General features: G+C 46.7%; 2 protein-coding genes across 8 annotated transcripts in view; both read left to right on the top strand.

The window, feature by feature from the left end:
• Positions 1-2897, top strand: part of cobl (cordon-bleu WH2 repeat protein) — a 37524-nt gene extending 34627 nt beyond the window's left edge. The window contains exon 18 of the mRNA XM_067238137.1: positions 312-2897. Coding sequence (XP_067094238.1) covers positions 312-395 — 84 coding nt within the window. The 3' untranslated portion in view covers positions 396-2897. The remainder of the gene's footprint in view (positions 1-311) is intronic.
• Positions 2898-5123: 2226 nt separating this feature from the next.
• The window catches only part of LOC136944961 (growth factor receptor-bound protein 10-like), a 42342-nt gene continuing 19949 nt past the window's right edge, over positions 5124-27516 (top strand). Inside the window, exons 1-5 of one of the 7 annotated variants that reach the window (XM_067238934.1) lie at positions 5193-5258; positions 14306-14417; positions 14518-14625; positions 19605-19749; positions 26131-26344. In XM_067238934.1, the coding sequence (XP_067095035.1) occupies positions 14373-14417; positions 14518-14625; positions 19605-19749; positions 26131-26344 (512 nt within the window). In that variant the 5' untranslated portion in view covers positions 5193-5258; positions 14306-14372. Of the gene's footprint in view, positions 5259-6190; positions 6513-14305; positions 14418-14514; positions 14626-19604; positions 19750-26130; positions 26345-27516 lie in introns of those variants that run through there. The other 6 variants (XM_067238935.1, XM_067238932.1, XM_067238933.1 and 3 more) reach the window with 6 other exon arrangements.

Genomic DNA, 27516 nt, shown 5'->3' with positions numbered 1-27516 from the left:
CCCTCAGCAGGTACGGCAGGAGGGAAGTTGTTTACACGAGTGGGCACTTCACAAGTACTCTTTTTTGGAAAATCTCATCAAATTAGATTTGTCCAGCCCTTTTTACAAGCAGTCAGAGGGCTTCACATGCCCCCATAGAACTGCACCTAAACCAACCTAAACCCTCCAGGAAGACCAGGGGAAACAGACAAACTGAGAGAAAAAATTTAAGAAAGACAATTGGATTACCGATAATTTATACTGAATGCATCATGATGCTTGAACGTGATGGCTTGAGTGTAAAAGTAAGGCTTGTTTTTACTATAATCCAGGTCACCGCTCCTACGAAAACAGTCAAAGTGAACGGCCGTCTGGGTATCATGCAGGCCTCGTCGTCCCTCGCTCAGGGACAATAACCACTTCATCAAAACATCCACAACCTGCTAAACCGTCAGACTGGAACTCGCAGGCTGCCAAACAATGCCTAGCGCTTCAAGTCGAGTCGCTGTTCTTCCTGGTGTTTTGCGATGTGTACTTGAGAAAGTGCTGTAACTGGAAGGAGTGATGAGAATGTGCCATTTTTTTTTTTTTTCTCTTTTGCAAATAGAAATATATTTATTAGCGGCTCTTGGTTAACAATTATATATGAGATGCTCTAAAGATGATTTTTTTTTTTAAGTAAATGTTTTGTATTTTTCCTAAACCTTTTTAAGAGTGTTGTTGAACTGATGCCTCGAGCTGTGTTATTGTCAGTGTTACCATTGACGCAGACTACAATAAGCTGCCAAGCTCTACACAAGGAGCTTCCAGAGCCTGTGCTGCTGGTGCCTCCCAGTCCTCTCCTCCCAGTCCTCTCCTCCCAGCCCTCTCCTCCCTGCCCTCTCCTCCCAGTCCTCTCCTCCCAGCCCTCTCCTCCCTGCCCTCTCCTCCCTGCCCTCTCCTCCCAGCCCTCTCCTCCCAGTCCTCTCCTCCCAGCCCTCTCCTCCCTGCCCTCTCCTCCCAGTCCTCTCCTCCCAGTCCTCTCCTCCCAGTCCTCTCCTCCCAGCCCTCTCCTCCCAGTCCTCTCCTCCCAGCCCTCTCCTCCCAGTCCTCTCCTCCCAGTCCTCTCTTCCCAGCCCTCTCCTCCCAGTCCTCTCCTCCCAGCCCTCTCCTCCCAGTCCTCTCCTCCCAGTCCTCTCCTCCCTGCCCTCTCCTCCCTGCCCTCTCCTCCCAGCCCTCTCCTCCCAGCCCTCTCCTCCCAGTCCTCTCCTCCCAGCCCTCTCCTCCCAGCCCTCTCCTCCCTGCCCTCTCCTCCCAGCCCTCTCCTCCCTGCCCTCTCCTCCCAGCCCTCTCCTCCCAGCCCTCTCGTCCCAGCCCTCTCCTCCCAGCCCTCTCCTCCCAGTTCTCTCCTCCCTGCCCTCTCCTCCCAGTCCTCTCCTCCCTGCCCTCTCCTCCCAGTCCTCTCCTCCCTCTCCTCCCTGCCCTCTCCTCCCAGTCCTCTCCTCCCTCTCCTCCCAGTCCTCTCCTCCCAGTCCTCTCCTCCCTGCCCTCTCCTCCCAGTCCTCTCCTCCCTCTCCTCCCTGCCCTCTCCTCCCAGTCCTCTCCTCCCAGTCCTCTCCTCCCAGCCCTCTCCTCCCAGTCCTCTCCTCCCAGTCCTCTCCTCCCAGTCCTCTCCTCCCTGCCCTCTCCTCCCAGTCCTCTCCTCCCTCTCCTCCCAGTCCTCTCCTCCCTTTCCTCCCTGCCCTCTCCTCCCAGTCCTCTCCTCCCAGTCCTCTCCTCCCAGTCCTCTCCTCCCTGCCCTCTCCTCCCAGTCCTCTCCTCCCTCTCCTCCCAGTCCTCTCCTCCCTCTCCTCCCTGCCCTCTCCTCCCAGTCCTCTCCTCCCAGTCCTCTCCTCCCAGTCCTCTCCTCCCAGTCCTCTCCTCCCTGCCCTCTCCTCCCTCTCCTCCCAGTCCTCTCCTCCCTGCCCTCTCCTCCCTCTCCTCCCAGTCCTCTCCTCCCTGCCCTCTCCTCCCTCTCCTCCCAGTCCTCTCCTCCCAGTCCTCTCCTCCCTGCCTTCTGCCCTGGTGATGCTGCCGTTTACCCGCTTCACATCTGGATCATTTTCTGATGATTTATTTTACAGAGCCTTTTGATGATGTATCTTATATTCATAGAAAACTATCACTAATCCTATCCATGACATCTCAAATCATTTTGAAGCATTGGTACTTAGTTATGTATATATAACAGCCAGTATCGTCATGACTTTTGAGATAGTTTAGTAATGAACAGTAGCGAGTAGCTGCCTTTCAACGTCTCTGTTCTGGAGGTACTTTGTCAGCAGCAGCATCTGTGGACCACCCTGACCTAAGCTAATGCCCGCTCTGTATGAGACACACGTGCAATGTGTTCAGCAGTAATGATTAAAAACTAAATAATGTAAATAAAAAGCCCAGTATTAAGGAGACATGTTCATACACCCTGACACGATACTGCATACTGAGAGGGGTGATCCCTCCACCCAGTGGTCTAACTGGGTGTAAAAACACACACACACACACAGGTGCGGGCTGAGTGTCACAGCTCTGAGTCTCCAAACAGGAAGTGACACGTACTACTGAGTGGCCTTTGGTGAAAGTGGCTTTGAAATTGACTCCCTGTCTCTCGCATGTAACGGACTTGAGCCGAAGGATATAGGATTCTAGAACCATTCCAGATATTCTGGTTCTTTCCATGGGTTTCATGTTCTTCCTGTTATCCTGTTCTCCTCTGTATCCATCTGTGTACGTTGTAAATTAGAGAGACGTTATTACATTATGAAGTCCTACTGGGAAACATGATCATGTAATGATGTAGCGTGGATCTTCTGGTTTTCTGTTAAGTGCACATTTTTCTGGGTTAGGATTGCACATGGCTTTCTAAACTTGAGTTTTGATTCAATAAATTATTATTTAAATCACTTTTGTTTGTTTGAGTCACAATCATCAAGATCAGTCCAGCACTGTTGCTGGTTCTGGTGTTTATAATAGTCTGTTTGTTGCTCATGCTGCCCAACACACCTGACCTGACTGCTGTTACCTCACATTGTCAACCCCAACACACCTGACCTGACTGCTGTTACCTCACATTCTCAACCCCAACACACCTGACCTGACTGCTGTTACCTCACATTGTCAACCCCAACACACCTGACCTGACTGCTGTTACCTCACATTCTCAACCCCAACACACCTGACCTGACTGCTGTTACCTCACATTGTCAACCCCAACACACCTGACCTGACTGCTGTTACCTCACATTCTCAACCCCAACACACCTGACCTGACTGCTGTTACCTCACATTCTCAACCCCAACACACCTGACCTGACTGCTGTTACCTCACATTGTCAACCCCAACACACCTGACCTGACTGCTGTTACCTCACATTCTCAACCCCAACACACCTGACCTGACTGCTGTTACCTCACATTCTCAACCCCAACACACCTGACCTGACTGCTGTTACCTCACATTGTCAACCCCAACACACCTGACCTGACTGCTGTTACCTCACATTCTCAACCCCAACACACCTGACCTGACTGCTGTTACCTCACATTCTCAACCCCAACACACCTGACCTGACTGCTGTTACCTCACATTGTCAACCCCAACACACCTGACCTGACTGCTGTTACCTCACATTCTCAACCCCAACACACCTGACCTGACTGCTGTTACCTCACATTCTCAACCCCAACACACCTGACCTGACTGCTGTTACCTCACATTCTCAACCACAACACACCTGACCTGACTGCTGTTACCTCACATTCTCAACCCCAACACACCTGACCTGACTGCTGTTACCTCACATTCTCAACCCCAACACACCTGACCTGACTGCTGTTACCTCACATTCTCAACCCCAACACACCTTGACCTGACTGCTGTTACCTCACATTCTCAACCCCAACACACCTGACCTGACTGCTGTTACCTCACATTCTCAACCCCAACACACCTGACCTGACTGCTGTTACCTCACATTCTCAACCCCAACACAGCCTGCACGGTAGCTCCTGGGAATGCAGTGGCCAGCCAAGGAGAGTATGTACCAGAGGTGGTTCAGAGACCTGGGAGACGATGAACCTGCCAAGGCTTTAGCTTACAAAGTTCCAGCATATGAGAGAACCTTTTTTCTATCCCTTGGGTCAGGCACGGGGAGGTCACATAAGGTCAGATTATACTTAGATCCCGACTCCTGATCACCTGTTCATCCCTCTGTTGTCAAGCCTGACCTTAACGGGGCTCAAGACTGGATTGGAACAGCCAGACCTAAAGCCTTGTTTGTGTTGAGGCTTCCTTTAGCCTAACCTCACCGCACACTTGAGCCTCCACACACAGAGAACACTGAGGACATCACAGTTCCTGAATATGCTTGTGTGATTCTAAGTACTACGGACACACACTCGCACTCCAACACATACACACACACTCCCACACCCCCTCACACACACACTCCCACACACCCACAGGGAGGGTAATTCCCTTTACACTGGAAGGCAGTACGTTCTTGCCAGGCCACAGGCGTTCTGTTGGTCAGAATTCCTGCTCACTTGTGGCCATTCGAATCTGTCTTATGAAACTGCAACCAGCCCATCAGCTGCCCAGCCAGCCCTGCTGTGGCCATTTCAAGAGAAAACAACTCTGAATGAAGGATTCCTGGTAACTTATGACTCACCACACAGTACAAGGTTGTGAGATGACTTCAAGCCAAATATTCGCCTGGTGCTTACTGATGGTAAACATCCTTCTATTTTTTAGACATAACTGAATGTGGCCATTGTAATCATGCACAGAGCAGCCCCAGCCTCTACTGTAGTTCACCAGAGCAGCCCTAGTCTCAACTGTAGTTCTACAGAGCGGCATTTGTCTCTATTACAGACCTGCACTAGTCGCTTCTGTAGAGCAGCATTCGCCTCTAGCTCTTTAGAGTAGTAGAATGCGCCTGTGACCATTATCTACACAGAAGTTTCAACACACCGAAGGAATGAAGTTAGGTCATGTGCAACGCCACTACGTGTAGACCAGCGTGCAACAAGAGAGGGGAGACGTAAGGATAGATGGGCGGAGTCAAACTGGTGGAGGGAGGAGCTGTTTCGTGTGAGGAGGAGTGAACTCGGGAGATGAACTGCGGTCAATCCTTGTTCTCATCGGGAATGTTGACCACTACGGACTGAGCGAGAAAAGCAATACTTGCGCTACTATTGTCACGGCTGTACACATTCTCCTGGCATGCTTGTGATTTCTCTTTAATCTCAAAAGAAGATATAACGTGAGTACTTCAGTAATAAACAAGCGCTGTTGTGTGTTATGCTGTATTATTTTTGCTGTATGCAAATGGATAAACTTTAGGTATTTGCCTGAAGACTGTCCACTACAAACTCACGTGTGCCAAGAAGAAGTCGAGTGATTTTCGAGACTTATCATATAGTGTTGGTTCAGTAGTTTATGCCGAGGGGTTAGATTGGAAAGCGAGATACATTGGTTTTATTTACAACTTTACATAACATCAAAATGAACACGTTGTTAGAGTGCAGTCGGTTAATAATGATCCGGTGACTGCTTTGCTGATAAACTGCTTCTAGTGTTCTAAAAGCAACGGAGAAGATCGCTCAGTATCTGGCTATTTTTGGCACCGGGTCCATATTTAGAACATAAAAGTAATGCAAGTAATTAATACAAGCAAGCAACTGTCGGGCCCCATCACCCCAGCATGTTTGAGTTTTACCGGTCTTAACCCTGGCTGTTTAACTTTGAGGTGGGGGGTAGGCGTTTTCCCCGGCCACTTCGTGTGTAGTCTGCTGAACCGTAGCGGCTAATGCGCTCTGTCTCCTCACAGCGGTCCCGGTGCAGACGCCACGGCAAGTCTGCCGTGTCTTTATAGTTGTGGACGAGGTTGAACGGTATATTTTTCGAGTAGACATTAGAAAAGAAACCCATCCCATACGGAAGGTTAGGGTTAAGGTTAGTATTGCTACACAATGGAATCCTGCCAGGATTATAATCCATGTTGATACTTTTAATTTACTCATCAGAATTAAATTATAATTTCATAACGATGGCTAAAATGTTTTCTCTCACTTATACGTTGTTATGAAAATATGGTAAGGTGAGTGTGTTGCCTCGGTGTGGGGGGCCTTGGTGAAGCAATCACAAACATCAGCTATTGGTTCTTAAATGTACCTGCTACAAAGCTCAACATGTATACTTTTCCGGATCAAGAGAACCGTCCAGAACAGACCATAATATCTGTCTGTTTCATGGGTACGACCAGATGTAACCAACGGTAACCTGACCGGGAGCAGTTTGGCACGCTGCTCTGAAGGCACTGACTTGATGAGGCATGAATCTGCAGCGACTGATCACGTACGGATAACATGACATGTGCCTGGAGTTCCTCTTCAGCCACTTAACCCAGTAATTACCTGAGTGATGTTTAGTCATGGACCCGAGAAGCAGCCGGTCTGGAAGCTGCATCAGGACAGTAATCACGCAGATGGAGTTCTGGCTGAATTGCACATTCATTGTCAGTTATTAATCTCGATCTGTGTCAGGTCCAGTCAGAACTTTGCTTCAATTTAGACTGGGATTAGAGCGGAAGCATGAAGCTAATGTGTGGGTGCGTTTTCTTCTCAGTTTGATGTTACACCAAGCTCAGACAGAATTCCTGTCAGTGTATATTCCCCACTTCCTCCCTTACTCATGCCTTGGCCCAGACTGGACAGGGGATGGATAGAGCTCAGTGGTTAGAGGATTTGACTGCTGATCTAGTGGTTCAAACCTCCTTCTGTATGTTGCTTTGGAGAAAGCATCTGGTGATTAAAATACACAATATTCTGTCCAGTATGGATTTTTTTGGTGCCAGTATGGATGTGTTGGTGCCAGTATGGATGTGTTGGTTCCAGTATAGATATCTTGGTGCCAGTATGGATGTCTTGGTCCCAGTATGGATGTCTTGGTGCAAATATGGATAATACATTTTTACAAACGTAAAAATGTATTATTTATTTAATAAACTTGTATTTTTACTGGTTATTCTTCAGACTGCACATCACTGCCCACAACTGTTCAACAACGCCGACACAGTGCTTGTTTTATCCACCACTCTCTCGCCTGTACTACTGTAACTGAATGGGAAACCGAAGTTTTCCAAAACTTACAATCTTAACCCTTGTGTTATCTTCATCATTGTGACCCACTGTCGTATTGCGACAACTTTACTGCATACAAAAACAAAGTGAAGCATTTTCTTTTAACCGTTGGGCTGTCTCAGACCCCCCACATTGCGAAGGTTAAAAGAAAATTATTTTAATTCTTTTTTTTGTTTTGGGTAAAATTGGGTAAACACAACAATGGTTCGTTATGAACCTTTGGGTCATGTGACCCGAAGGCAGCACAAGGGTTAAAGCCGGCGGGTCCTCTATCTCCCGTGGGTCGCCACCACTCCCCATACTCGTCCTTAGTGATGCTAGCTATCTCTGACTCACGGTGGCGCCAATCAGAGTTTCAGAGCTACAGATTAGATGTCCCTAAAGAACACGAGTATCTAACAGTAGTTCCGCATTACATAAATTAATTTGCACGCAAGTTTTATTTATTTTTATATCGTGTATTTTCCGTGTAATTTTATGCACCGAACCGTGATGCTCGTACCGTACGGTTCAATACGAATACATGTACCATTCCACCACTAGTCTTTGGTAATATTTAATATTTTTGAAAGGAGAGTTTGTGAACATTCCAGAGATGGAGTGATGTCTGGCTCTTATCCTCCTCCCTGTTACTCAGGTGGAACTGTCATGCTAAAAAGTGCTCTCAGAATTACACCTGAAGCTGCAGACGTTGGACGACCGTTGGGCTGAGAGGGGAGAGGGATCTCAGGAAGATTCAGGCTTGTGCGGTTCAGTTCCTCGGGACAGAACCCACAACACCACCTTCCCAAATCTTCCTCCTCGTGAGAAGCCATTTGCCTCCGGTAAAATAGAGCTACAGGACGTGACATGTTTGAGTTTTCATGTTGGCTCTGTTGGGACTGCTAGAGGGATTGTACTGAGTGACATGTATGTCGGTCCTCTGTGAGCCCTGATCCAGCTCTTTGCCAACTAACAAGCTGCCAAACTGGCACCATTCCCAGACTCACCCTCACCCCCAGTCCCCTAACAATGAACTGGTCATGGATGACTGCAGAAGCACCCTGGTGATGGATGACTGCAGAAGAACCCTGGTGATGGATGACTGCAGTGGTCAGGAATGACACCAGGCATGGATGACAGCAGTAAGACCCTGACATGGATGACATCAGTAAGACGTTGGTCATGGATAAAAGCAGTCATGGATGACAGCAGTAAGACCCTGGTTGTGGATGACAGCAGTAAGACCCTGGTCATGGATGACAGCAGTCATGGATGACAGCAGTCATGGATGACAGCAGTTAGACCTTGGTCATGGATGATAGCAGTCATGGAGGACATCAGTAAGACCCTGGTCATGGATGACAGCAGTAAGACCATGGTCATGGATGATAGCAGTCATGGATGACAGCAGTAAGACCCTGGTCATGGATGACAGCAGTCATGGATGACATCAGTAAGACCCTGGTCATGGATGACAGCAGTAAGACCCTGGCCATGGATGACAGCAGTAAGACCCTGGTCATGGGTGACAGCAGTAAGACCTTGGTCATGGATGACAACAGTAAGACCCTGGTCATGGATGACAGCAGTAAGACCCTGGTCATGGGTGACAGCAGTCATGGATGACAGCAGTAAGACCCTGGTCATGGATGATGGCAGTCATGGATGACAGCAGTAAGATCCTGGTCATGGATGACAGCAGTAAGACATTGGTCATGGATGACAGCAGTAAGATCCTGGTCATGGGTGACAGCAGTAAGACCTTGGTCATGGATGACAGCAGTAAGACCCTGGTCATGGATGATAGCAGTCATGGATGACAGCAGTAAGACCCTGGTCATGGATGATGGCAGTCATGGATGACAGCAGTAAGACCCTGGTCATGGATGACAGCAGTAAGACATTGGTCATGGATGACAGCAGTAAGACCCTGGTCATGGGTGACAGCAGTAAGACCTTGGTCATGGATGACAGCAGAAAGACCCTGGTCATGGATGATAGCAGTCATGGATGACAGCAGTAAGACCCTGGTCATGGATGACAACAGTGGAACAGAGACCATGCTGACCTCGGATATGTTAATAATTCTTGGAGTTCATCTTATACCCAAAGTTCTAAAATGTCAACAAAATCCTTACACACCTCTGTCTGCATTGTGTACATCAGAAAGGAAATTCTCTATGGATTGATAAATGGCTTAGTATCAGCTTCCACTCCAAATGGCATCTTGGGTTGGAGTGGAGTAGGAGCAAGCCCACCCTGGTAGCAAGCTTGAGAATAAGCAAAACAGGTCCCAAGCCATTCATTATGTAGATTGCATAAGGCCGTTTCTCCTAGCCCAATGAAATCCTCATCCAATTAGCGATTGTCCATGTTTACCAAAGCCTCTCTCAGAGCCTGCTGCTATTCATGCGGCCCTGTGACATCAGACAAGCTCTCGTATAGCCTACTTTACGCTGTTGCGCCCAGATAATGAAGCTGCCAATTAATGAGTGATCAACATGTGCAACAAGCATAGCTACTGAGGTGTGACCACAATGTGATAAGCCATTAAACCAACTAATGACAAGAGTTGCACTGTTCATCTGTATGAATCTAGAGAAGAAAGCCGTACTGTACAAGAGTACGTTATACTGCACAGCACTACAGCAAACTGTTCAGGACTGCATCACACCCTGGATCATCCCCCTTTCCTCTCTCCTCTGCCTCATCCCTCTTTCCTCTCTGCCTCATCCTTCTCTCCTCTCTGCCTGATCCCCTCACTGCCTCCTAACTGCCTCATTCCTCCTTGCTTCATTCCTCTTTCCTCTGCCTCATCCCTCCCTGCCTCATCCCTCTCTCCTCTCTGTCTCATCCCTCACTTTCTCCTCACTGCCTCATTGCTCCCTGCCTCATTCCTCTCCTCTCTGCCTCATCCCTCACTGCCTCTTGTCTGCCTCATCCCTCCCTTCCTCATTCCTCTCCTCTCTGCCTCATTCCTCCTCTCTGCCTCATCCCTCACTGCCTCCTCTCTGCCTCATCCCTCATTCCTCTCTGCCTCATCCCTCCCTGCCTCATTCCTCTATGCCTCATTCCTCTCTGCCTCAGGAGAGAGGGATGACTCAGAGAGGAATGAGGCAGGGAGGGCTGCCTCGAAGTCAGGCAGCGTGTTCATGTGTTTTGTGTGAGGGGCTTTGAAGGGAGGGGTGGGATATTATGGTTTGAGTCGTTTGGAATAGAAGCTAAATTAGCTAGCTTCGCAAAACTTGCCTACACCAGCTTTAAGTAGAAACCGACGCAAGCACACCTCACAATTTTCTCAGAAATTGTACCCTCTCTCATTTTTAATGCAGCCTAGGTTAATGCTCACCGGCACTCATCAGCGTATCTATGGTAACCTTGCCCGGGGCGCCAAATGTGCTAGGACCGCCAGTGCACATGACCCTGTGTTGTACTGTGCACATGACCCTGTGTTGTACAGTGCACATGACCCTGTGTTGTACTGTGCACATGACCCTGTGTTGTACTGTGCACATGACCCTGTGTTGTACTGTGCACATGACCCTGTGTTGTACTGTGCACATGACCCTGTGTTGTACTGTGCACATGACCCTGTGTTGTACTGTGCACATGACCCTGTGTTGTACTGTGCACATGACCCTGTGTTGTACTGTGCACATGACGACAATAAATGTCTCTGTCTTTCAGTCTTATAGCTCCACTATTTTGAAGTGTGTCCCGAATTAGGGTGAAGAGGTAGTATCCAGCCACGCATGGCCTAAAGGCTGGGATGAGTGAAGAGGTAGTATCCAGCCACGCGTGGCCTAAAGGCTGGGATGAGTGAAGAGGTAGTATCCAGCCACGCGTGGCCTAAAGGCTGGGATGAGTGGGGGGGTAGTATCCAGCCACGCGTGGCTTAAAGGCTGGGATGAGTGAAGAGGTAGTATCCAGCCATGCGTGGCCTAAAGGCTGGGATGAGTGGGGGGGTAGTATCCAGCCACGCGTGGCCTAAAGGCTGGGATGAGTGAAGAGGTAGTATCCAGCCATGCGTGGCCTAAAGGCTGGGATGAGTGGGGGGGTAGTATCCAGCCACGCGTGGCCTAAAGGCTGGGATGAGTGAAGAGGTAGTATCCAGCCACGCGTGGCCTAAAGGCTGGGATGAGTGGGGGGGTAAGGGGTATCACTACTAGGCACACATTTGGCCGCAGCGCCCGCAAGACATTTATTTCTGTTTTAGTTGGCTCAGATGTGGAAGGGTTAAAAGTTTAAACGTTTCTATTTCACACTCATGTTGTCCTTTACTGTGAAATGTAGTATTTTAAAAGCTTTGAATGGATAAGTTTGAAATCAGTGGTAGGCTACTCAGATGTAGTCTGTAAAAATAGCCTAGCCTACTGTGAGACAGTCCAGTCACACATATGCCCTTTGTCGGAATGACTATTTTAGTAGAGAACCGAACCGTCACAAACTACATTTGGCATTATGAACACAGTAATAACACATTATGAACACAGTAATAACACATTATGAACATAGTAATAACACACCATTGAAAGAGGCTTTGTGTAATTTAGGCTAATGATGTGATTAATTAATTTAGCTGACGCTTGTTGTATCAGACATAGGGTGGGATTAGAACCTGCAACCTCTTGATCTGCGGTCAATGCTAATGCCTAGTGTTTTTGGCGCTAATGTGATATTTATCCTTAGTCACACCAAGCAAAATGGGAGATCACTTTGGGGAAATGTTGTTACAGTTCAATTAGGCTTTACTTTAAATAGCCCCTGTTGATTCGAATGCTGGCTGCTCTCTGGTGTTTTAACACTAAGGGATATTAAAGCAGGCTTCGTCTCAGTACTAGCACTTGTAGCCTACACGTTTCTATGGTTTTTAGCTAAAGAACGGTTGTTGCCTATATAGTTATGCTTGCTAGCTACATCAGCTAGCTTAGTTGTCTAATATCCCTGAGCTAGCTAGCTGGTTACGTGAAACGTTGCCTAGTTTTGACCACATGCCGTTTGTATGTGGCGCTGGTTACATAGTGCTAGCTGTACGAAATCTGAGAAATGGTAGTGGAAAATGGAAAAAAGTACCAATAGATTGGTAATAGGTATATTGATAAACGTAACTAAGTAGTAGGCTTACTTGGCGATAAGACTTAAACACGACTAGACCTAACTAGTGAACTTCACTACGTTCTTCTGCTGTTGGAAGCTACGATGACCACTGGAGTTTTCCCAAACGTAGCCCAAATATGGAAATGTATTCCACCCCTCAAATGAAAGTTTGTCTCTTGACTTAAAGGCTACTTTCATAGTGTCTAGGTACCAAGATGTGAAAATCTTAAGCGGTTAATAGTTACATGCTCATACAGGGCTGCCAGGTGACAGAAGTTTAAGATTGTCAACGCTAATTCTCCGTTTGAAGTAACGTTTTGCATTCATGCAAGCTTGAGCAAAAATCGTCTTAATAAGTGGCAAGGCAGCACCGCTGGGAACGATGGGGTCCAGACCCTTCTGATGATCACAACAGGGATCATTGCACTGTTAAGGTCATAGGCCACTAAGTTTCATTACTCTGTTCAAGTGTAAAGAGTCAAATCAAAGGCTCCTTGCATGCAGCTTAATCCCTCTATTGATACCTCAATGAGAGGACTGTGTCACTGCACGGGAACTACAAGGGAGCGATTAGACATCATAGCACACGTGATCTTGCACGCTCGGATGCAGGTGTCCTTATAATACTGATGTCACACACAAAATGAGGCACACTCGTGCTCAAACCAACGTAAACACACACACACTAAAGGAAGAAGCACACACACTACACCCACACACAGACTCATCACAAGTAAACTCATTGAGCGGGTCTCACTGATCCTAACCTCTTTGTGGTGGGTGCATTCATGACTGGATCATTATTTGCAAGTTCAAACTTTTGTCATGCTGAGCTTTCTCAACAAATTGGAGAGGATGACCGTCCCTGAGAACTCTGGATCCTGTTTACTTCTAATGAGCTATTTTGGGGATAATTCATAGCTTAGTAACAGCTCTGGTGGAGCTGAATCTGGAGCTGTACAAACCCGAATCTAACTAACAAAACTACCCCACACTCAACACAATCTCACACTAAACACAACCCTACCCCACACTTAACACTACCTCACACTAAACACAACCCTACCTCAAACTAAACACAACCCTACCTCACACTACCCCCTACCCCACACTTAACCCAACCTCACACTAAACACAACCCTACCCCACACTTAACCCAACCTCACACTAAACACAACCCTACCTCACACTAAACACAATCCTACCTCACACTAAACCCTACCCCCTACCTTACACTTAACCCTACCTCACACTAAACACAACCCTACCTCACACTAAACACAATCCTACCTCACACTAAACCCTACCCCCTACCTTACACTTAACCCTACCTCACACTAAACACAATCCTACCTCACACTAAACCCTACCCCCTACCTTACACTTAACCCTACCTCACACTAAACCAAACTTAAGGTGAAGCAAGGCCTGTGGTCTTCTGCATTGTGGAATTATAGAAATGAAACACAAAGTGCCTCTAGGTCACATAGGGTGTCTGACCATTGCTACAAGGATCAACTGCTATTTAGAATAGCAGTGCTATTGATGTCAAAATGACTTCATAGTTGGGTTTGTTCTGGAAGTATGGCCTAACTTTAGGTTTTGGAGAAGTCTGCCTGCAGTATTTTGGGGGAAATGTTTACAAGTGTTTATTTGACGCACTTGTGCCAAAAGGTTGATAGGATAGCCACTTTGAGAAGTCCAAATAGAGTCCAACTGTTGAACTTGTGGGGGGGGGGGGGGGGGGGGGAGGGCGGCTGGGGGAGGAGAGGGGGGAGTGCAGCTGGGGAAGGAGAGGGGGGAGGAGGGTTGGAAGGAAAGGAAGTGTGACTCCACTAACTGAAATGAAAGAAACTCAAATGTGATTGTATTCCAATGACAATTTTAAAGAATGGATGTCTACTCGGTTGTGTGTTAAGATGATAAAATTAGAGAAAAATATACTCTCTGGAATGTAAATAGCCTCTATTGTGTACCAAGCTTATTCAGGTGCTCAGACAGAGTGTAGCCTCAGACACCAGTGTAGCCTCAGACACCAGTGTAGCCTCAGACACCAGTTCATTTTAAACCTCAGAATCTTCCCTCTAAGCGTGCAGAAATCCATTGTTTGAAGAGGAACACCCCAGAATTCAGACGCCAGGCGCTGTCAAGGATGGATGAAGTTAGCAGATTGTGTTTACTGGCCCTGCACGTACAACTATGTGGGTTAAGATGTGCTCTGCGCTATATTAGTCTACTCTTAGTCTCACCTTCCTGGTTTTTCAGCATCAATGAACCTTGGTGCTATGTTTTCCTCAGCAGGCGTCCCTGTCCAACCTGAATGTGACCAAGACGGTGAGAGACCGGAGGATTCAGATCATGGCTGTGGCCGGTTGCCCCGATTACTTTCTACACCATCCAAATTACCAGGTAACACGTTCTCTTGTCTTTTGTGTGTGTGTGTGTGGGGGGGGTGCTTTACTGGACAGCTTCAAGTTAAGTGTGACAGGAAAGGGAGGGAGGGAGGGGGGCTAAGGCCGTATTTGAACCCATGCCTTAGTGGTTAGGCTTCAGCTTACATCAACGGATCCGAAGTGGAAAAGGTCAGCTGCTTCAGGTTCCTCGGGGTAAACATCAGCGATGATCTCACACGGTAAAGGTGGTCAAAGCGGCCTGGAAACGCCTATTCTTCCTGAGGAGACTGAAGAAGTTTGGCATGGATTCAGTCATCCTCACTAACTTTTACAGATGCACAATAGAGATCATACTGACTGGTTGCATCACAGTGTGGTAAGTGAGCTGCACAGACAAGGACCGCAAGGCCCTACGTAATGTGGTCAGGTCTGCTGAGTTCATCACTGGCAGGAAGCTCCCAGCCCTACAGGACACCTACCACACACGATGCCTCAGGAAAGCTGGCAGGATCCTAAGAGACTGTTACCACCCATCCTTCAGTCTCTTTACCCCGTTACCTTCTGGCAGGCGATACTGAAGCATTCAGTCTCGCACACGAAGACTGGACTACAGTTTCTTTCCAAGGGCCATCAGGCTTTTGAATGAACATTGATAAGGACGTTGATATTTCTTTATTTCTTTAGATATACTGTCGACACTTCTCACTAGCCACTTTACACACTGTCACTTTCAGTCACTGTTTGCACTTTCAGCTACTGGTTGCATCAGCAATATTGCACTGACTGTACCCCACTTGTCTTAGGTTAGTATAGGTTATTAGGTTAGTATAGGTTAATATGTGTATTAGAGGTTTAGTATACAGTATTTTAGGTTTAGTATGTTAGCTTATCATAGGTGTAATATATGTTCTGAGTACTCATATGTCATGTTATGCCAGGTTGCTTCGCGTTGTCTTGTCCTAAGAATTTCAGTGCCCAGTCTGACCTTGTGTTGTTCTGTGCATCTGACAATAAAAGACTTGAACTAGAACTACATGGTACGCAACCACCCACTGTAGTGGGAATGGTAAGGATGGAGACACTTGGTGTTTGTCCCCGGCTTGGGAAACACAATTCTGGTTACATTTACATTTAGTCATTTAGCAGACGCTCTTATCCAGAGCGACTTACAGTAAGTACAGGGACATTCCCCCGAGGCAAGTAGGGTGAAGTGCCTTGCCCAAGGACACAACATCAGTTGGCATGACCGGGAATTGAACTGGCAACCTTCGGATTACTAGCCCGATTCCCTCACCGCTCAGCCAACTGACTCCAATTGTGGTTAGATGTTCAGGGAGATAATTGACTCATTAATATCTGACTCTGTCAGAAATATTAATATATCAAGCATTGCACAGTCAGTCGGTGAACAAGTTTAAGAAAGCTTTATTGCTCGCGGCCGGCCCACAAAGAGACAAAACAACAGGCCATTGTGCTAAAAAGTTTGTCCGCTAGCATGTTGTGCTAGCAAGCTATTTAAAAAGACCCGCTCTTTACAGTGAACGAAGGCATTTTAGAAATGTGCACAAGTGCATTACCTGTAACCTTGAGCTCTAAACAGTTAATGACATGAAACTCTGACGTAGGTAGAAATGGTCTGCTTGTTCAGAGCACCGACCTTAAAGTATGCATACTCACTAATCAGTTGTTTATCTCTACTATAATATGGATTTAACCATCAACACAGTATGTAAACCGACCACTCGGAGGCTCCGGTATTTCCTTCGGAGCGTGGAGGTCCACTGTAAGTGACTCAGAGGCCTTAAGTTAAAACCGACTTCAAAAGTCTATGTATATATAATCAGTATTAGCCGCATCGACCCAACTAGATCAAGGTTTTCACCACCGTAGCGTGATATATACGTACATGGAGAACAACTAACTTAAAAATGCACAAAAATATTTTTATATATAAATAGTAAGATAATCAATTCAATGATAATGAAACATCATAAAATACAAAACATACCTTCAGAGCAATCGCTAACGAAGGTATTCACAATGAAGACTAAGAGCCTAACGCACCGGAGCTGTATCTTAAACAGAACTCAAAGTGATTGGTAAAACCTATCCCTGTATACACCCAAACCTGACTAAAATGGGGATACCGACCATATGACAGAAAGGTTGTCTAACGCATACAGATTCAAATTGGATTATTAATCAAGGCTGCAGTAGACCAAGTGGTGCCCTTGCAAGACAAGGGAATATGTAAACACATGTTGGTCTGCTGCAAGTACAAAGTGTCAAAACCTTTGACTGGTACTGTACATGATGTTACAGTATTAAAATTATTACTAGAATGTAATACATAAAATAAGAAACCAAGAAGAAATCATATCAAACATGACATTAAAAACTGTTTAGAACTATATTTACAAGAACACAACTTGTAATGATAATTTCAGAGTCTTCCTCAGTTCACCTTCCTCTTCAACTGTTGAGTCCACCTCTCCAGAGTTGTGTCATTAAGGTGTGATTGTCATTTTAGCATTCATGCAAATCAACGACTGTCCCAGGCGAATGTCTGGGTGACCAGTGACAAAAGGGGCCATTACAGCCCTACACCACCAACATGGTCTGTTCTTCCTGATGCTGCGTGTGTATTATGTGTATCATAACGAGGCTTGGTTAGCAGCGAACTTGCATGTCTCATTCCCCAACGGCACCTGTTTTGACAGTGATTGGCTTGAGACAGCTGGCGAGTAAACAGTTTGCCGCTTCGCAGAACTGGCAAAACACAAAGAAGCTAGCTTCACATTAGCATTGTAGATGTGGAAGACCCTCTTTTAGCTGCGCGGGTAAATAACTTATTTGAAAGAGAAACCTTCGATGGAAGGCCCAACTTACAGCACAAAGAAGAGGCTCTCTCCACCAGGCCTGTTGTTGTGCTTCTCAGAAGAGCTCTGTGTGGTTAGACAACTCTTCCTCAGCCAGCCAGCCTCTATAGACAGGCGTGGAGGAGGGAGAGAGAGACAGCTACAGGCTGACCCAAGCATAGCTAGCTACCCAGCTGGCTGTGGAGAATGCTCTCTTTCTCTCTTTCTTTTTCTCTCTGTCTCTCGCTCTCTCTCTCACGCTCTCTCTCTCTCTCTCTCCCCAGTCTGAATGTACCTGTCACGCCCAATAGATTTAGGGGCAGAGCATGAATGAAAATGACGAAGTGGTGAATGGGCCCCTAGCATGGAGGCACATTCCTCTGAGGTGAACACATAGGATTCACATGGCGCGAGACTTTGACGTGGCAGAGCTGGGTTTGTGGCCTCCAGCCAGGGATTAGAGGTATTGTTTTGAAGGGCTTTCTGTCATTGTTTGTTGTCCTGGTGCTGCTAGCCTAACCCTGGTGGGAAATAGCAATCAGCTAAGTCACCTGGCTAATGGAAGTCCTGTGTTACATTTACATTTATTCATTTAGCAGACGCTTTTTTAAAGCGACTTCCAAGAGAGAGCTTTACAAAGTGCATAGGTCACTGATCATAACAACAAGATAGCCACAAAAACATTGCGAGTAGCCAAAACATGAAGCACACATTGTGAACAACCAAAGTAAGTGCCAAAGGGAAGAACCATAAGAGCATGTAGTTAAACAAGTTACAACTAAACAACATGAACCGCTATAAGTGCAAGTGTACCTGTGGAAAAAACAAGCAACAATGATAAAAACAATATATCACAGCGGGTACAAAAATTTAAATCAGTTACCACTAACCACAAGAGCAACAAGTCTCTAAGCAAGAGTCATTGTGATCCTTGAGGAAACTAACATCGGGTCAAGCGAACCATTCCTAAGTACCGTTGTACTCCCGGAACAAGTGCGTCTTGAGCCTTTACAGGCAAGGTGAAGAGGTCATGTTTTCCTTTTTTTTGTTTAGCCAGGAAGGGCTCATTGAGATCTGACATTTCTTTTTAAAGAGTGTCCTGGCCAAGATAGCCCAGCACCAAGTAAATTAAAATATCTTCTAACCAAATTTGTGGTTTTTGTTGTAATCTCAGCCTGGAGTTAATGTCCCATCATCTCAAATAGTTCATGTTACATCACCTGATCACAAAATAGTTAATAATATCATTTGCTTGGATTTTATTAACCAAGTTTCTGTTTTCCAACAACAGTAAACACTGTAGCCATAAGTAGCCTAAGTGTCAGCAACAGGAAGTTTGCAAAGATCGTCGTGTTAAGGCCAAACATACCACATGGTATGCTATGTCCCATTGCTCGTTCTTGTGCTTCTGGCCAGAGTTGTGGATATTGACACAGCGTCCTGACGTCTTGTTTATCAGAGCAAATCACATGCACACACACAAACCCACACACATGCATACCAACACACACGCGCACACACACATGCACCGATCGGTGACCTGAACCTTTCGTAAGCACAGGCTGTCTTTTCCTCATACCTCATGGGGGGGGGGGGGGGGGGGGGGGAGTTTAGTCAGTCTGGTAACTGGACCCACCCAACTGGACTGACATCTGAGAGGGTGGGTTTGATCACTCTCTCTCTCTCTCTCTCTCTCTGTCTTCTCTCTCTCTCTCTCTCTCTCTCTCTCTCTCTCTCTCTCTCTCTGTCTGTCTGTCTCTTTCTCTCTTGCAGTTGTTGTATGTCTGGATGGATGTGAGGAAGTGGTTAGAGCTTCTCCTTAGGCCAAGAAGAACGTGTCCCTGACAGGCATGTGCTCCCCTGGCCGACCCTTCACCCACTGTCTCTGTTTACATCTGGCAGAAGCAGGAGGAGGACAGGGAGGGAGGGAGGGAGGGAGGGAGGGAGGGAGGAGAGAGGTTGGAGGAGTAAGAGGGAGGGATTAAAAATAGGGAGGAGAGAGTGAAGGGAGGAAAGGGCGGAGCCCTGGGAGTGGAGCAGATGAACTGCCTCAAACATTTGCATGTTTTCGTTTAGAGAGGTGTGTTTGAGGATGGTGCTAGAGACTGTTGTGACACTCTGTTGGCATTTCTCTCAGCAGGACAAAGTAGACCGAACCACCAATCACAACCCAGCAGATCTGATCGGGCCAAGTTTCCAGCAGTCTACCAATCACAAACCAGCAGATCTAATTGGACCACGTTTCCAGCAGTCTACCAATCGGAACTCCCCTAACCATCAAGGTTTGTGCTGCTGTCTAAACTGTAAGATGTTCACAGGCCTTTGCCTGAAAAAATGAATGCAGGATTACACCTGTTCCCACTTAGATACCTCTCCTTAGGCCTATGGCGTAATAATATGTTCATTGCATGTAAGGGAGTCAGGTGGCTGAGCGGTGAGGGAATCGGGCTAGTAATCCGAAGGTTGCCAGTTCGATTCCCGGTCATGCCAACTGACGTTGTGTCCTTGGGCAAGGCACTTCACCCTACTTGCCTCGGGGGAATGTCCCTGTACTTACTGTAAGTCGCTCTGGATAAGAGCGTCTGCTAAATTACTAAATGTAAATGTAAATGTATGGGCAACGGCAGGGTATGGCATGGTTGAGCTACAGCGACACCAAGAATGGTGTTAGCTCCATCATGGAATAACCCAGAACATTACAGCAAAGGATGAGCCAACTCGTTCCGTTTTCATGTAGCACTTTTGAACATCATACTCTCCTGACTGACGTTGATTTGAGCCCCACGACTGTATGGATTAGGGCCAGTGTAGTTTAGCCCCAAACAATTACTCTGCACCACCACGGACCGCATGTGTCATGGTGTGATTCTTTGCATTATAATGTGTAAGTGTGTGTGTATGTGTTTGTGTGCACTCAAAAAATAAGGGGAACTAGGGAAATTGCTCAGAATTACAATGCATACATTTTAATGTATTTGCGTAGTAGGTAAATATGTAAACACACCATTAGCAGGTAGTGATGTCATGGCCCGTACTGAGCGGTGATGCGTACAGTTCCCCGTCATGCCATGAATATCGATGCAGAGTTGCAGTGAAAAGATACAGACTTGACACGTGTTTTGTGGAGAATTGATCTGACCTGTGACTCAAAACTGCTGCCTGATCCAAACTGTGAGTTTTGCCATCCGTTGCACCACTACATGTGGCTGAATCAGGTGGGTGAATCAGGTGGCTGAATCAGGTGGGTGAATCAGGTGGCTGAATCAGGTGGGTGAATCAGGTGGCTGAATCAGGTGGGTGAATCAGGTGGCTGAATCAGGTGGGTGAATCACCTGGGCAGAATGCTAATTTAGCAGCAACAGCAGCAGCCACCTCAACTGCAAGAGGCCAAGTTACCCTTCATCAATCTCAAACACTAAGCAAAAGAACGTGCAACTTACAGCACGTTTTTATAACAAAACAACAAACTTTTTTTGTGAATGCTATTTAACCCGTTAAGGAGTAGCGTCGCACATATCTGATCGTTCGAATGCGGGTCTCACAGCATAACGTCACATATATGCGATTTCGAACATTTCAACGGAATATTTTCCGATGGACAAAAACTATTCCACAAACGCTTTAGTATGGCTTCAAAATGTATGAATGACTAAAGATAGCTAGCTACCGTTTCGGAAAAATAACTTACACTTTGGGGACCGTTGGAAATATTTAGAACTCACGTGTCTTAAGGTAAATATTAGTTAATTGCGGGCAATAGAAAACATACATTAGGCACTTACATACTAGTGCATTTCCTGGTATCATTGTTCCAGTATCAAGTGAGGCATATATTCCAGTGTGGTTTATACTCAGATTTACAAACACAAAGCTCCCATACTGGTGGGGTGCTGTTCATAGAAAATGCGGTTTATTTTCCAAAAAGTACGGTAAGTATACCATGGTCTGGGTGAATACTCGATTCTGATGTACACCTACTAAGTAGTTCAAGCAAAACTGTCTGTTAAATTATTGCGCTGGCTTCATAGTATGAGCAGAGCCTGTATTTCTATAAATATCTGCTGACGTCAGTCGTCAGAAGTATTTCTAACTTCTATTCTCAAAAAAAAAAAAACATAATTATCATAAGTATGCAGTGGCATAACGACATCTCTGATGTTGATAACAAACCAAACCGTTTAAAAATCGGTTGAAAATTGAGCAAGTTATGGTCATTTAAAAAGTAGCCTACATGTAGCATCAACACAATGTTATGGGTGAGCGAGTTGACTGTAGCAAGATGGCCGCCATGTGCGGACGTTCAACTCCGTTGTCCGGCAACGTGGACGAGACATCTACCCTTTATATATATCTATGGGCATGACTACCCATTAGCCAATCTCGTACTGTTGTTGCCATATAATATCATAACAAAATGGACTCCGCGGAACGCCTCCGCATCGTCCATTATCAGGTAGTGATGTGTCGTTCGTGAACGATTCGTTCATTTTGAACAAATCCTTACAAGGACTCGGGAGTAACGAGTCCTTGAGTAACTTCATTTTCTCGTGGCCGCGCATCGGGACTGTTGCATAGGCTCGTCCAAGTAAACAGAAATGATTTGTTAATTTCCCCACTCGGTCTTCGGGTACGAGTCTTTGGATCATTTTTCACGTGACCTGCATAGGCTCTGTACTGGTAGCTAGAGGAAACGAAAGATTCGTTCATTTCCCGACTCGGTCTTTCTACCCCCCCATTGAAATGAACGAATGAAACAACCTTAGTCTTGTCGAGGTTTTCATTGGGAAGCTTCTTAAAAATACATTTTCCCTGAAGCAAACCAGGCAGCTTCATAGCTGCATCCATGTTAGCACGTCACGTTTGATGTGATAATTTCATACACAAGGCATACACACAGATTCAAAGACTGGTTCTCGCCCCCTACAGTGCAATTCGGCTAGTTATACATCCGCGCTAAAATATCAAGGTGAAAGTCATCATAGCTTGCGTAGTATAGACCCAGCTCCCAACCCAACTTTGAGAATAGATTAACGGCGATATTTTTTTTATCGCCGATAAGAGTCGCAGCGGGTTAACGCCGATAATGGCCCACCACTAGAACTTATACATTTTGATGTATTTTTTATAATAAAAACAATTTGTGTGCGGGCCATATTCGGCCCACGGGCCGTAGTTTGGGGACCCCTGCAGTACAGTATTCAGTCTAGTATGTAAATAAGTTTAGCTTCATATGTGCATGAGAGAAGAAAAGGACATGTATATGGTCATTCTGAACAATGTTCCTCATGGCCCTCATCTTGTTGAGCGTGTGCGTGTGTCCACCAGGCCCAGGGGGAGGGGGGGGGGGGGGGGGGGGTGTACCAGACGCCTGCTACACCAGAGGCCCTCACCCATTAAGTTCTGATAGGAGGGGAGGGGGGGGGGGGATATATACGAGGGCTCTTCCACTGTAAACAATTCAGCAGTTCAAAGACTGATTTGTAAAGACGCAGGGTGCCATTATAATTAAGCTTTCTATCTAATTGTGCTTTACAAAATCCATCCATGCTAACCGGAGCATGAGAGTTAAGCACAATATTGCCCCAGCGTGGGAGTTAGACAAGGAAGGCGTGGTGGCTGGGCCAGGGGCAGGAATCTCGGTGCCATCAGGGAAATAAATGGAGCAGAAAGTACATTGTCATGTTCAGTTCCCTGGGGGAAAGTACCATCTCTGGGGGGGGGGGGGGGGGGGGGGGGGCTGTACCATGGTCAATTAATCTATGGATTTATCGATTAATCCTGTACATTAGGTGCACATTTTCCTTGAGGCTAAGTATTTTTTTACAGTTTGATCCAAAACGATGTACGAGGGGGGATCTGAACCTGGCTATGCCCCTCCGGCTCCTTTGTATATGATTTCAAAATTCACATTCCAAAATAAACGACTATGCATAAGGATCGCAGGCTGCTCAATTTACCGCGATTACACTTGATTGCGACACCAGAATTGTTTTGGATAGTCCTGACAGACACACTGGTTAGTACACAGACCCAGGCAATATGACCTCGCCATTCCCCATGCAGAGCACAGTTACTAGGTTACAAATCCCATCAATACCACTAATGCACTCATAATCCTATCTGATTGGTTAGAGAATTTAAACAGTGATTTGAAGTCTAGAAGGGAAGGTCCAGTTATGCTTTGTAGAGGGGTCCAGGGTCTCAATGTAGGCCCTGCTTTACGGCGAAGTATTATCTGTGACAGCTAGGTAGGCAACAATATCCAGACATTCCTCACATGAAAGGGCCTTGTACAGGGAGGGATGGAGGGTGGGTGGGCGGAGGGATGGAAAGGAGGACTGTTGTAGATTAAGGTGCAGCATGTGCAGCATGTGAACCATTCTGATTGAAGGTGCAGCATGTGAACCATTCTGATTGAAGGTGTAGCATGTGAACCATTCTGATTGAAGGTGCAGCATGTGAACCATTCTGATTGAAGGTGCAGCATGTGAACCATTCTGATTGAAGGTGCAGCATGTGAACCATTCTAATTGAAAGGGATAAATCGTAACCCCCAAAACTCACCAAGCTTATATTGACTGTAGTCTGAATCCTGAGACACTCCTGCTTTTCTGCTTAATCACTTCATGATTCTGTTCTCTTTCTCTCTAGGGAGGTTTAGGGTTACGGTGCGTGTCCACTACAGCAACGCGATGCGAGCGATGCAATGCTTTCCATTCATTTTCAATGGAGCCAGACGAATCGCTTGCGTGGTGCATTGTGGGTAGCGATGCGATCCAAGCGATTAAAGTTGAGATTTTCTCAACTTTATGTAAATGAGGAGCGATTTTCGCAAGCGATGGCCAATCGGCTTGTTGTTGTGTTTCTTGTAACGTAGCAACCGTTGGTCATGGTAAACATTTCTAGTTTTCACAGTTTCAAGATGGAGGACAAACTGATTGTCTGTGTGGCTGCATACCCAGCCATGTTTGATACGTCTGTATTCGTACAGATATGTAAAAAAAACAAAAACGGGCATGGCGCAGGGTTGCCGATGTTGTTGTTGCTCCTGGTGGAATAGCAGTAGGAGGAAATGTCAAATTACGTTTTATTAAACATTTAAAAATTCACAAAAAACGGGGCAATTTGTGTCCCTGTAAATATCTTTTTTTAACCGGGAAAGTCGTTCGAAAAATAGAAGAATCCCGGGGTAACCGTGACGGGTGGCAACCCTAGTTAGCGTTAGATTTAGCGTTAGCTTCTGCATTAGCATTGGAGTTGATGCAATCACAGACCCAAGGAGGATTCACCTTAAGTAACTAATATTAAATCAGTCAATCATTCAGCCTGTGTTAATGACAGACATTATAAAGTAACAACAGCAGAGCGCTGGTTGCCCTCCGACAGTATGCAGCTCTCTGGTCAGCTCTGCTGAAAAAATTTGAGCTAGAAATGTTTTCAACAATATTACAATTTTGTGCTACAAACTTTGACAGACATACGATCAAGAGGGACAGAATTCAAGGCGCAAAGTTAGCACAAAGTACAGTAATATGCAAATGTATGCATTTTGCATGTAGAACATACTTTGTAAAGGCAGTTGTAGACGTACTAAAAGTAAAAGAAAAAGTAGGAGATTTAAGAGGCAGGAATTTGTTTTGTTTTTTCTTCCATGGATATTCACTTCCTGTTGTTGATGACAGAGTGGGAGTTGTGTTCCACCTACTGGATCGGTGGGTAACTGCAGCACAGCCAAGAGAGCAGAAGCCTTGCTTTAGAAGCTTGTCCTCGAGTACACCACCTCTACAAGCCCATTCTCCTACTGTGTTCTGACATACCTCACCCATCTCTGTGTACTGACATACCTCACCCATCTCTGTTCTGACATACCTCACCCATCTCTGTGTTCTTACATACCTCACCCATCTCTGTGTTCTGACATACCTCACCCATCTCTGTGTACTGACATACCTCACCCATCTCTGTTCTGACATACCTCACCCATCTCTGTGTTCTGACATACCTCACCCATCTCTGTGTTCTGACATACCTCACCCATATCTGTGTTCTGACATACCTCACCCATCTCTGTGTTCTGGCATACCTCACCCATCTCTGTGTTCTGGCATACCTCACCCATCTCTGTTCTGACATACCTCACCCATCTCCATGTTCTGACATACCTCACCCATCTCTGTGTTCTGGCATACCTCACCCATCTCTGTGTTCTGACATACCTCACCCATCTCTGTGTACTGACATACCTCACCCATCTCTGTGTTCTGACATACCTCACCCATCTCTTTGTACTGACATACCTCACCCATATCTGTGTTCTGACATACCTCACCCATCTCTTTGTACTGACATACCTCACCCATCTCTGTGTTCTGACATACCTCACCCATCTCTGTGTTCTGACATACCTCACCCATCTCTGTGTTCTGACATACCTCACCCATCTCTGTGTTCTGACATACCTCACCCATCTCTTTGTACTGTATCTGTGTGGTTAAAGGAAGTACACAGACGTGTGTGTGGTTAATCGCGTTTAGATGCCGTGTGCCTTTCATTTAACACACCCCAGGGCTTCAGCACAGAATCAACGCTGGTGACCAGAAGCCAAACTTCACAATGTCAACAGTCTGAACGGCAGATGTGTGACTGCTCTCCTTGTCCCACAGATGACGATGTGGATCTGGAGGCGCTGGTGAATGACATGAACTCTTCCTTCGAGAGCCTATACACCACATGCAGCCTGCTGACTGACTCCACCCCCTTACTGCAGAACGGCCAATCGCAGCGCCCGGCCGCAACCAAAGAGGCCTGCACGCTGCAGTCTGTGTCGCCCAAACAAAACCTGCGAAGGTCCCAGCCAATGCACATTCTCGCCTTCAGGTACACACACACACGTACATTCGACAAACACACACGTTCATTTAGGTTGGTTTAGGTGCAGTTCTGTGGGCGTATGCGAAACCCCTTGTGACACTGCTTGTAAAAAGGGCTGTTAAATTGATTTTACTCATAACCACTCGCATAACACTGATCAAACGCACAGTAAAAACTGCACAATGCTTGTGATACAGCATAATAACGGGGTGCTCAGGACTAGTATATTACAAACAGCCTGCGTTGTAAACACGTAACCGAAGCAGAACAGCACACGAGAATACAACTAAAGTGTATTATTTTAGTGCACGCAGTAGTGTTCTCTTTTTGGAGCATATACCAGGGCTGTGCTGATTTGACTATTTGGTCCAGAATAAAGAGTGTCTGGTTTCAGCATGGTCTGTGTATCAAGGCACAGAGAAACCAGATCTAGTGGGTTGTAGGACACTCACACTGGGAGATTATGCAGCCCTGACCTCCATCTCACCTCCACTCCAGCTTAGATGTGACAACATCAAAAGGATTGGAGCTTTTGAACTCCCTCGGATGCGGCTCAAGTGTGGAGAAATGTTGGAGCTAGCTAGCCGCCAGGGCTCAGACGCCACCTCGGTCAGTGCAGAGGGGAGCTGAGAGGAGCTAGCTAGCCGTCACGGCTCAGACACCACCTCGGTCAGTGCAGAGGGGAGCTGAAAGGAGCTAGCTAGCCGTCACGGCTCAGACACCACCTCGGTCAGTGCAGAGGGGAGCTGAGAGGAGCTAGCTAGCCGTCACGGCTCAGACGCCACCTCGGTCAGTGCAGAGGGGAGCTGAGAGGAGCTAGCTAGCCGCCACGGCTCAGACGCCACCTCGGTCAGTGCAGAGGGGAGCTGAGAGGAGCTAGCTAGCCGCCACGGCTCAGACGCCACCTCGGTCAGTGCAGAGGGGAGCTGAGAGGAGCTAGCTAGCCGCCAGGGCTCAGACGCCACCTCGGTCAGGGCAGAGGGGAGCTGAGAGGAGCTAGCTAGCCGTCACGGCTCAGACGCCACCTCGGTCAGTGCAGAGGGGAGCTGAGAGGAGCTAGCTAGCCGCCACGGCTCAGACGCCACCTCGGTCAGTGCAGAGGGGAGCTGAGAGGAGCTAGCTAGCCGCCAGGGCTCAGACACCACCTCGGTCAGTGCAGAGGGGAGCTGAGAGGAGCT

This window comes from Osmerus mordax, chromosome 6 (genome assembly GCF_038355195.1).
Source record: "Osmerus mordax isolate fOsmMor3 chromosome 6, fOsmMor3.pri, whole genome shotgun sequence".
NCBI lineage: Eukaryota > Metazoa > Chordata > Actinopteri > Osmeriformes > Osmeridae > Osmerus > Osmerus mordax.
This window is presented reverse-complemented; position numbering and strand designations above follow the sequence as displayed.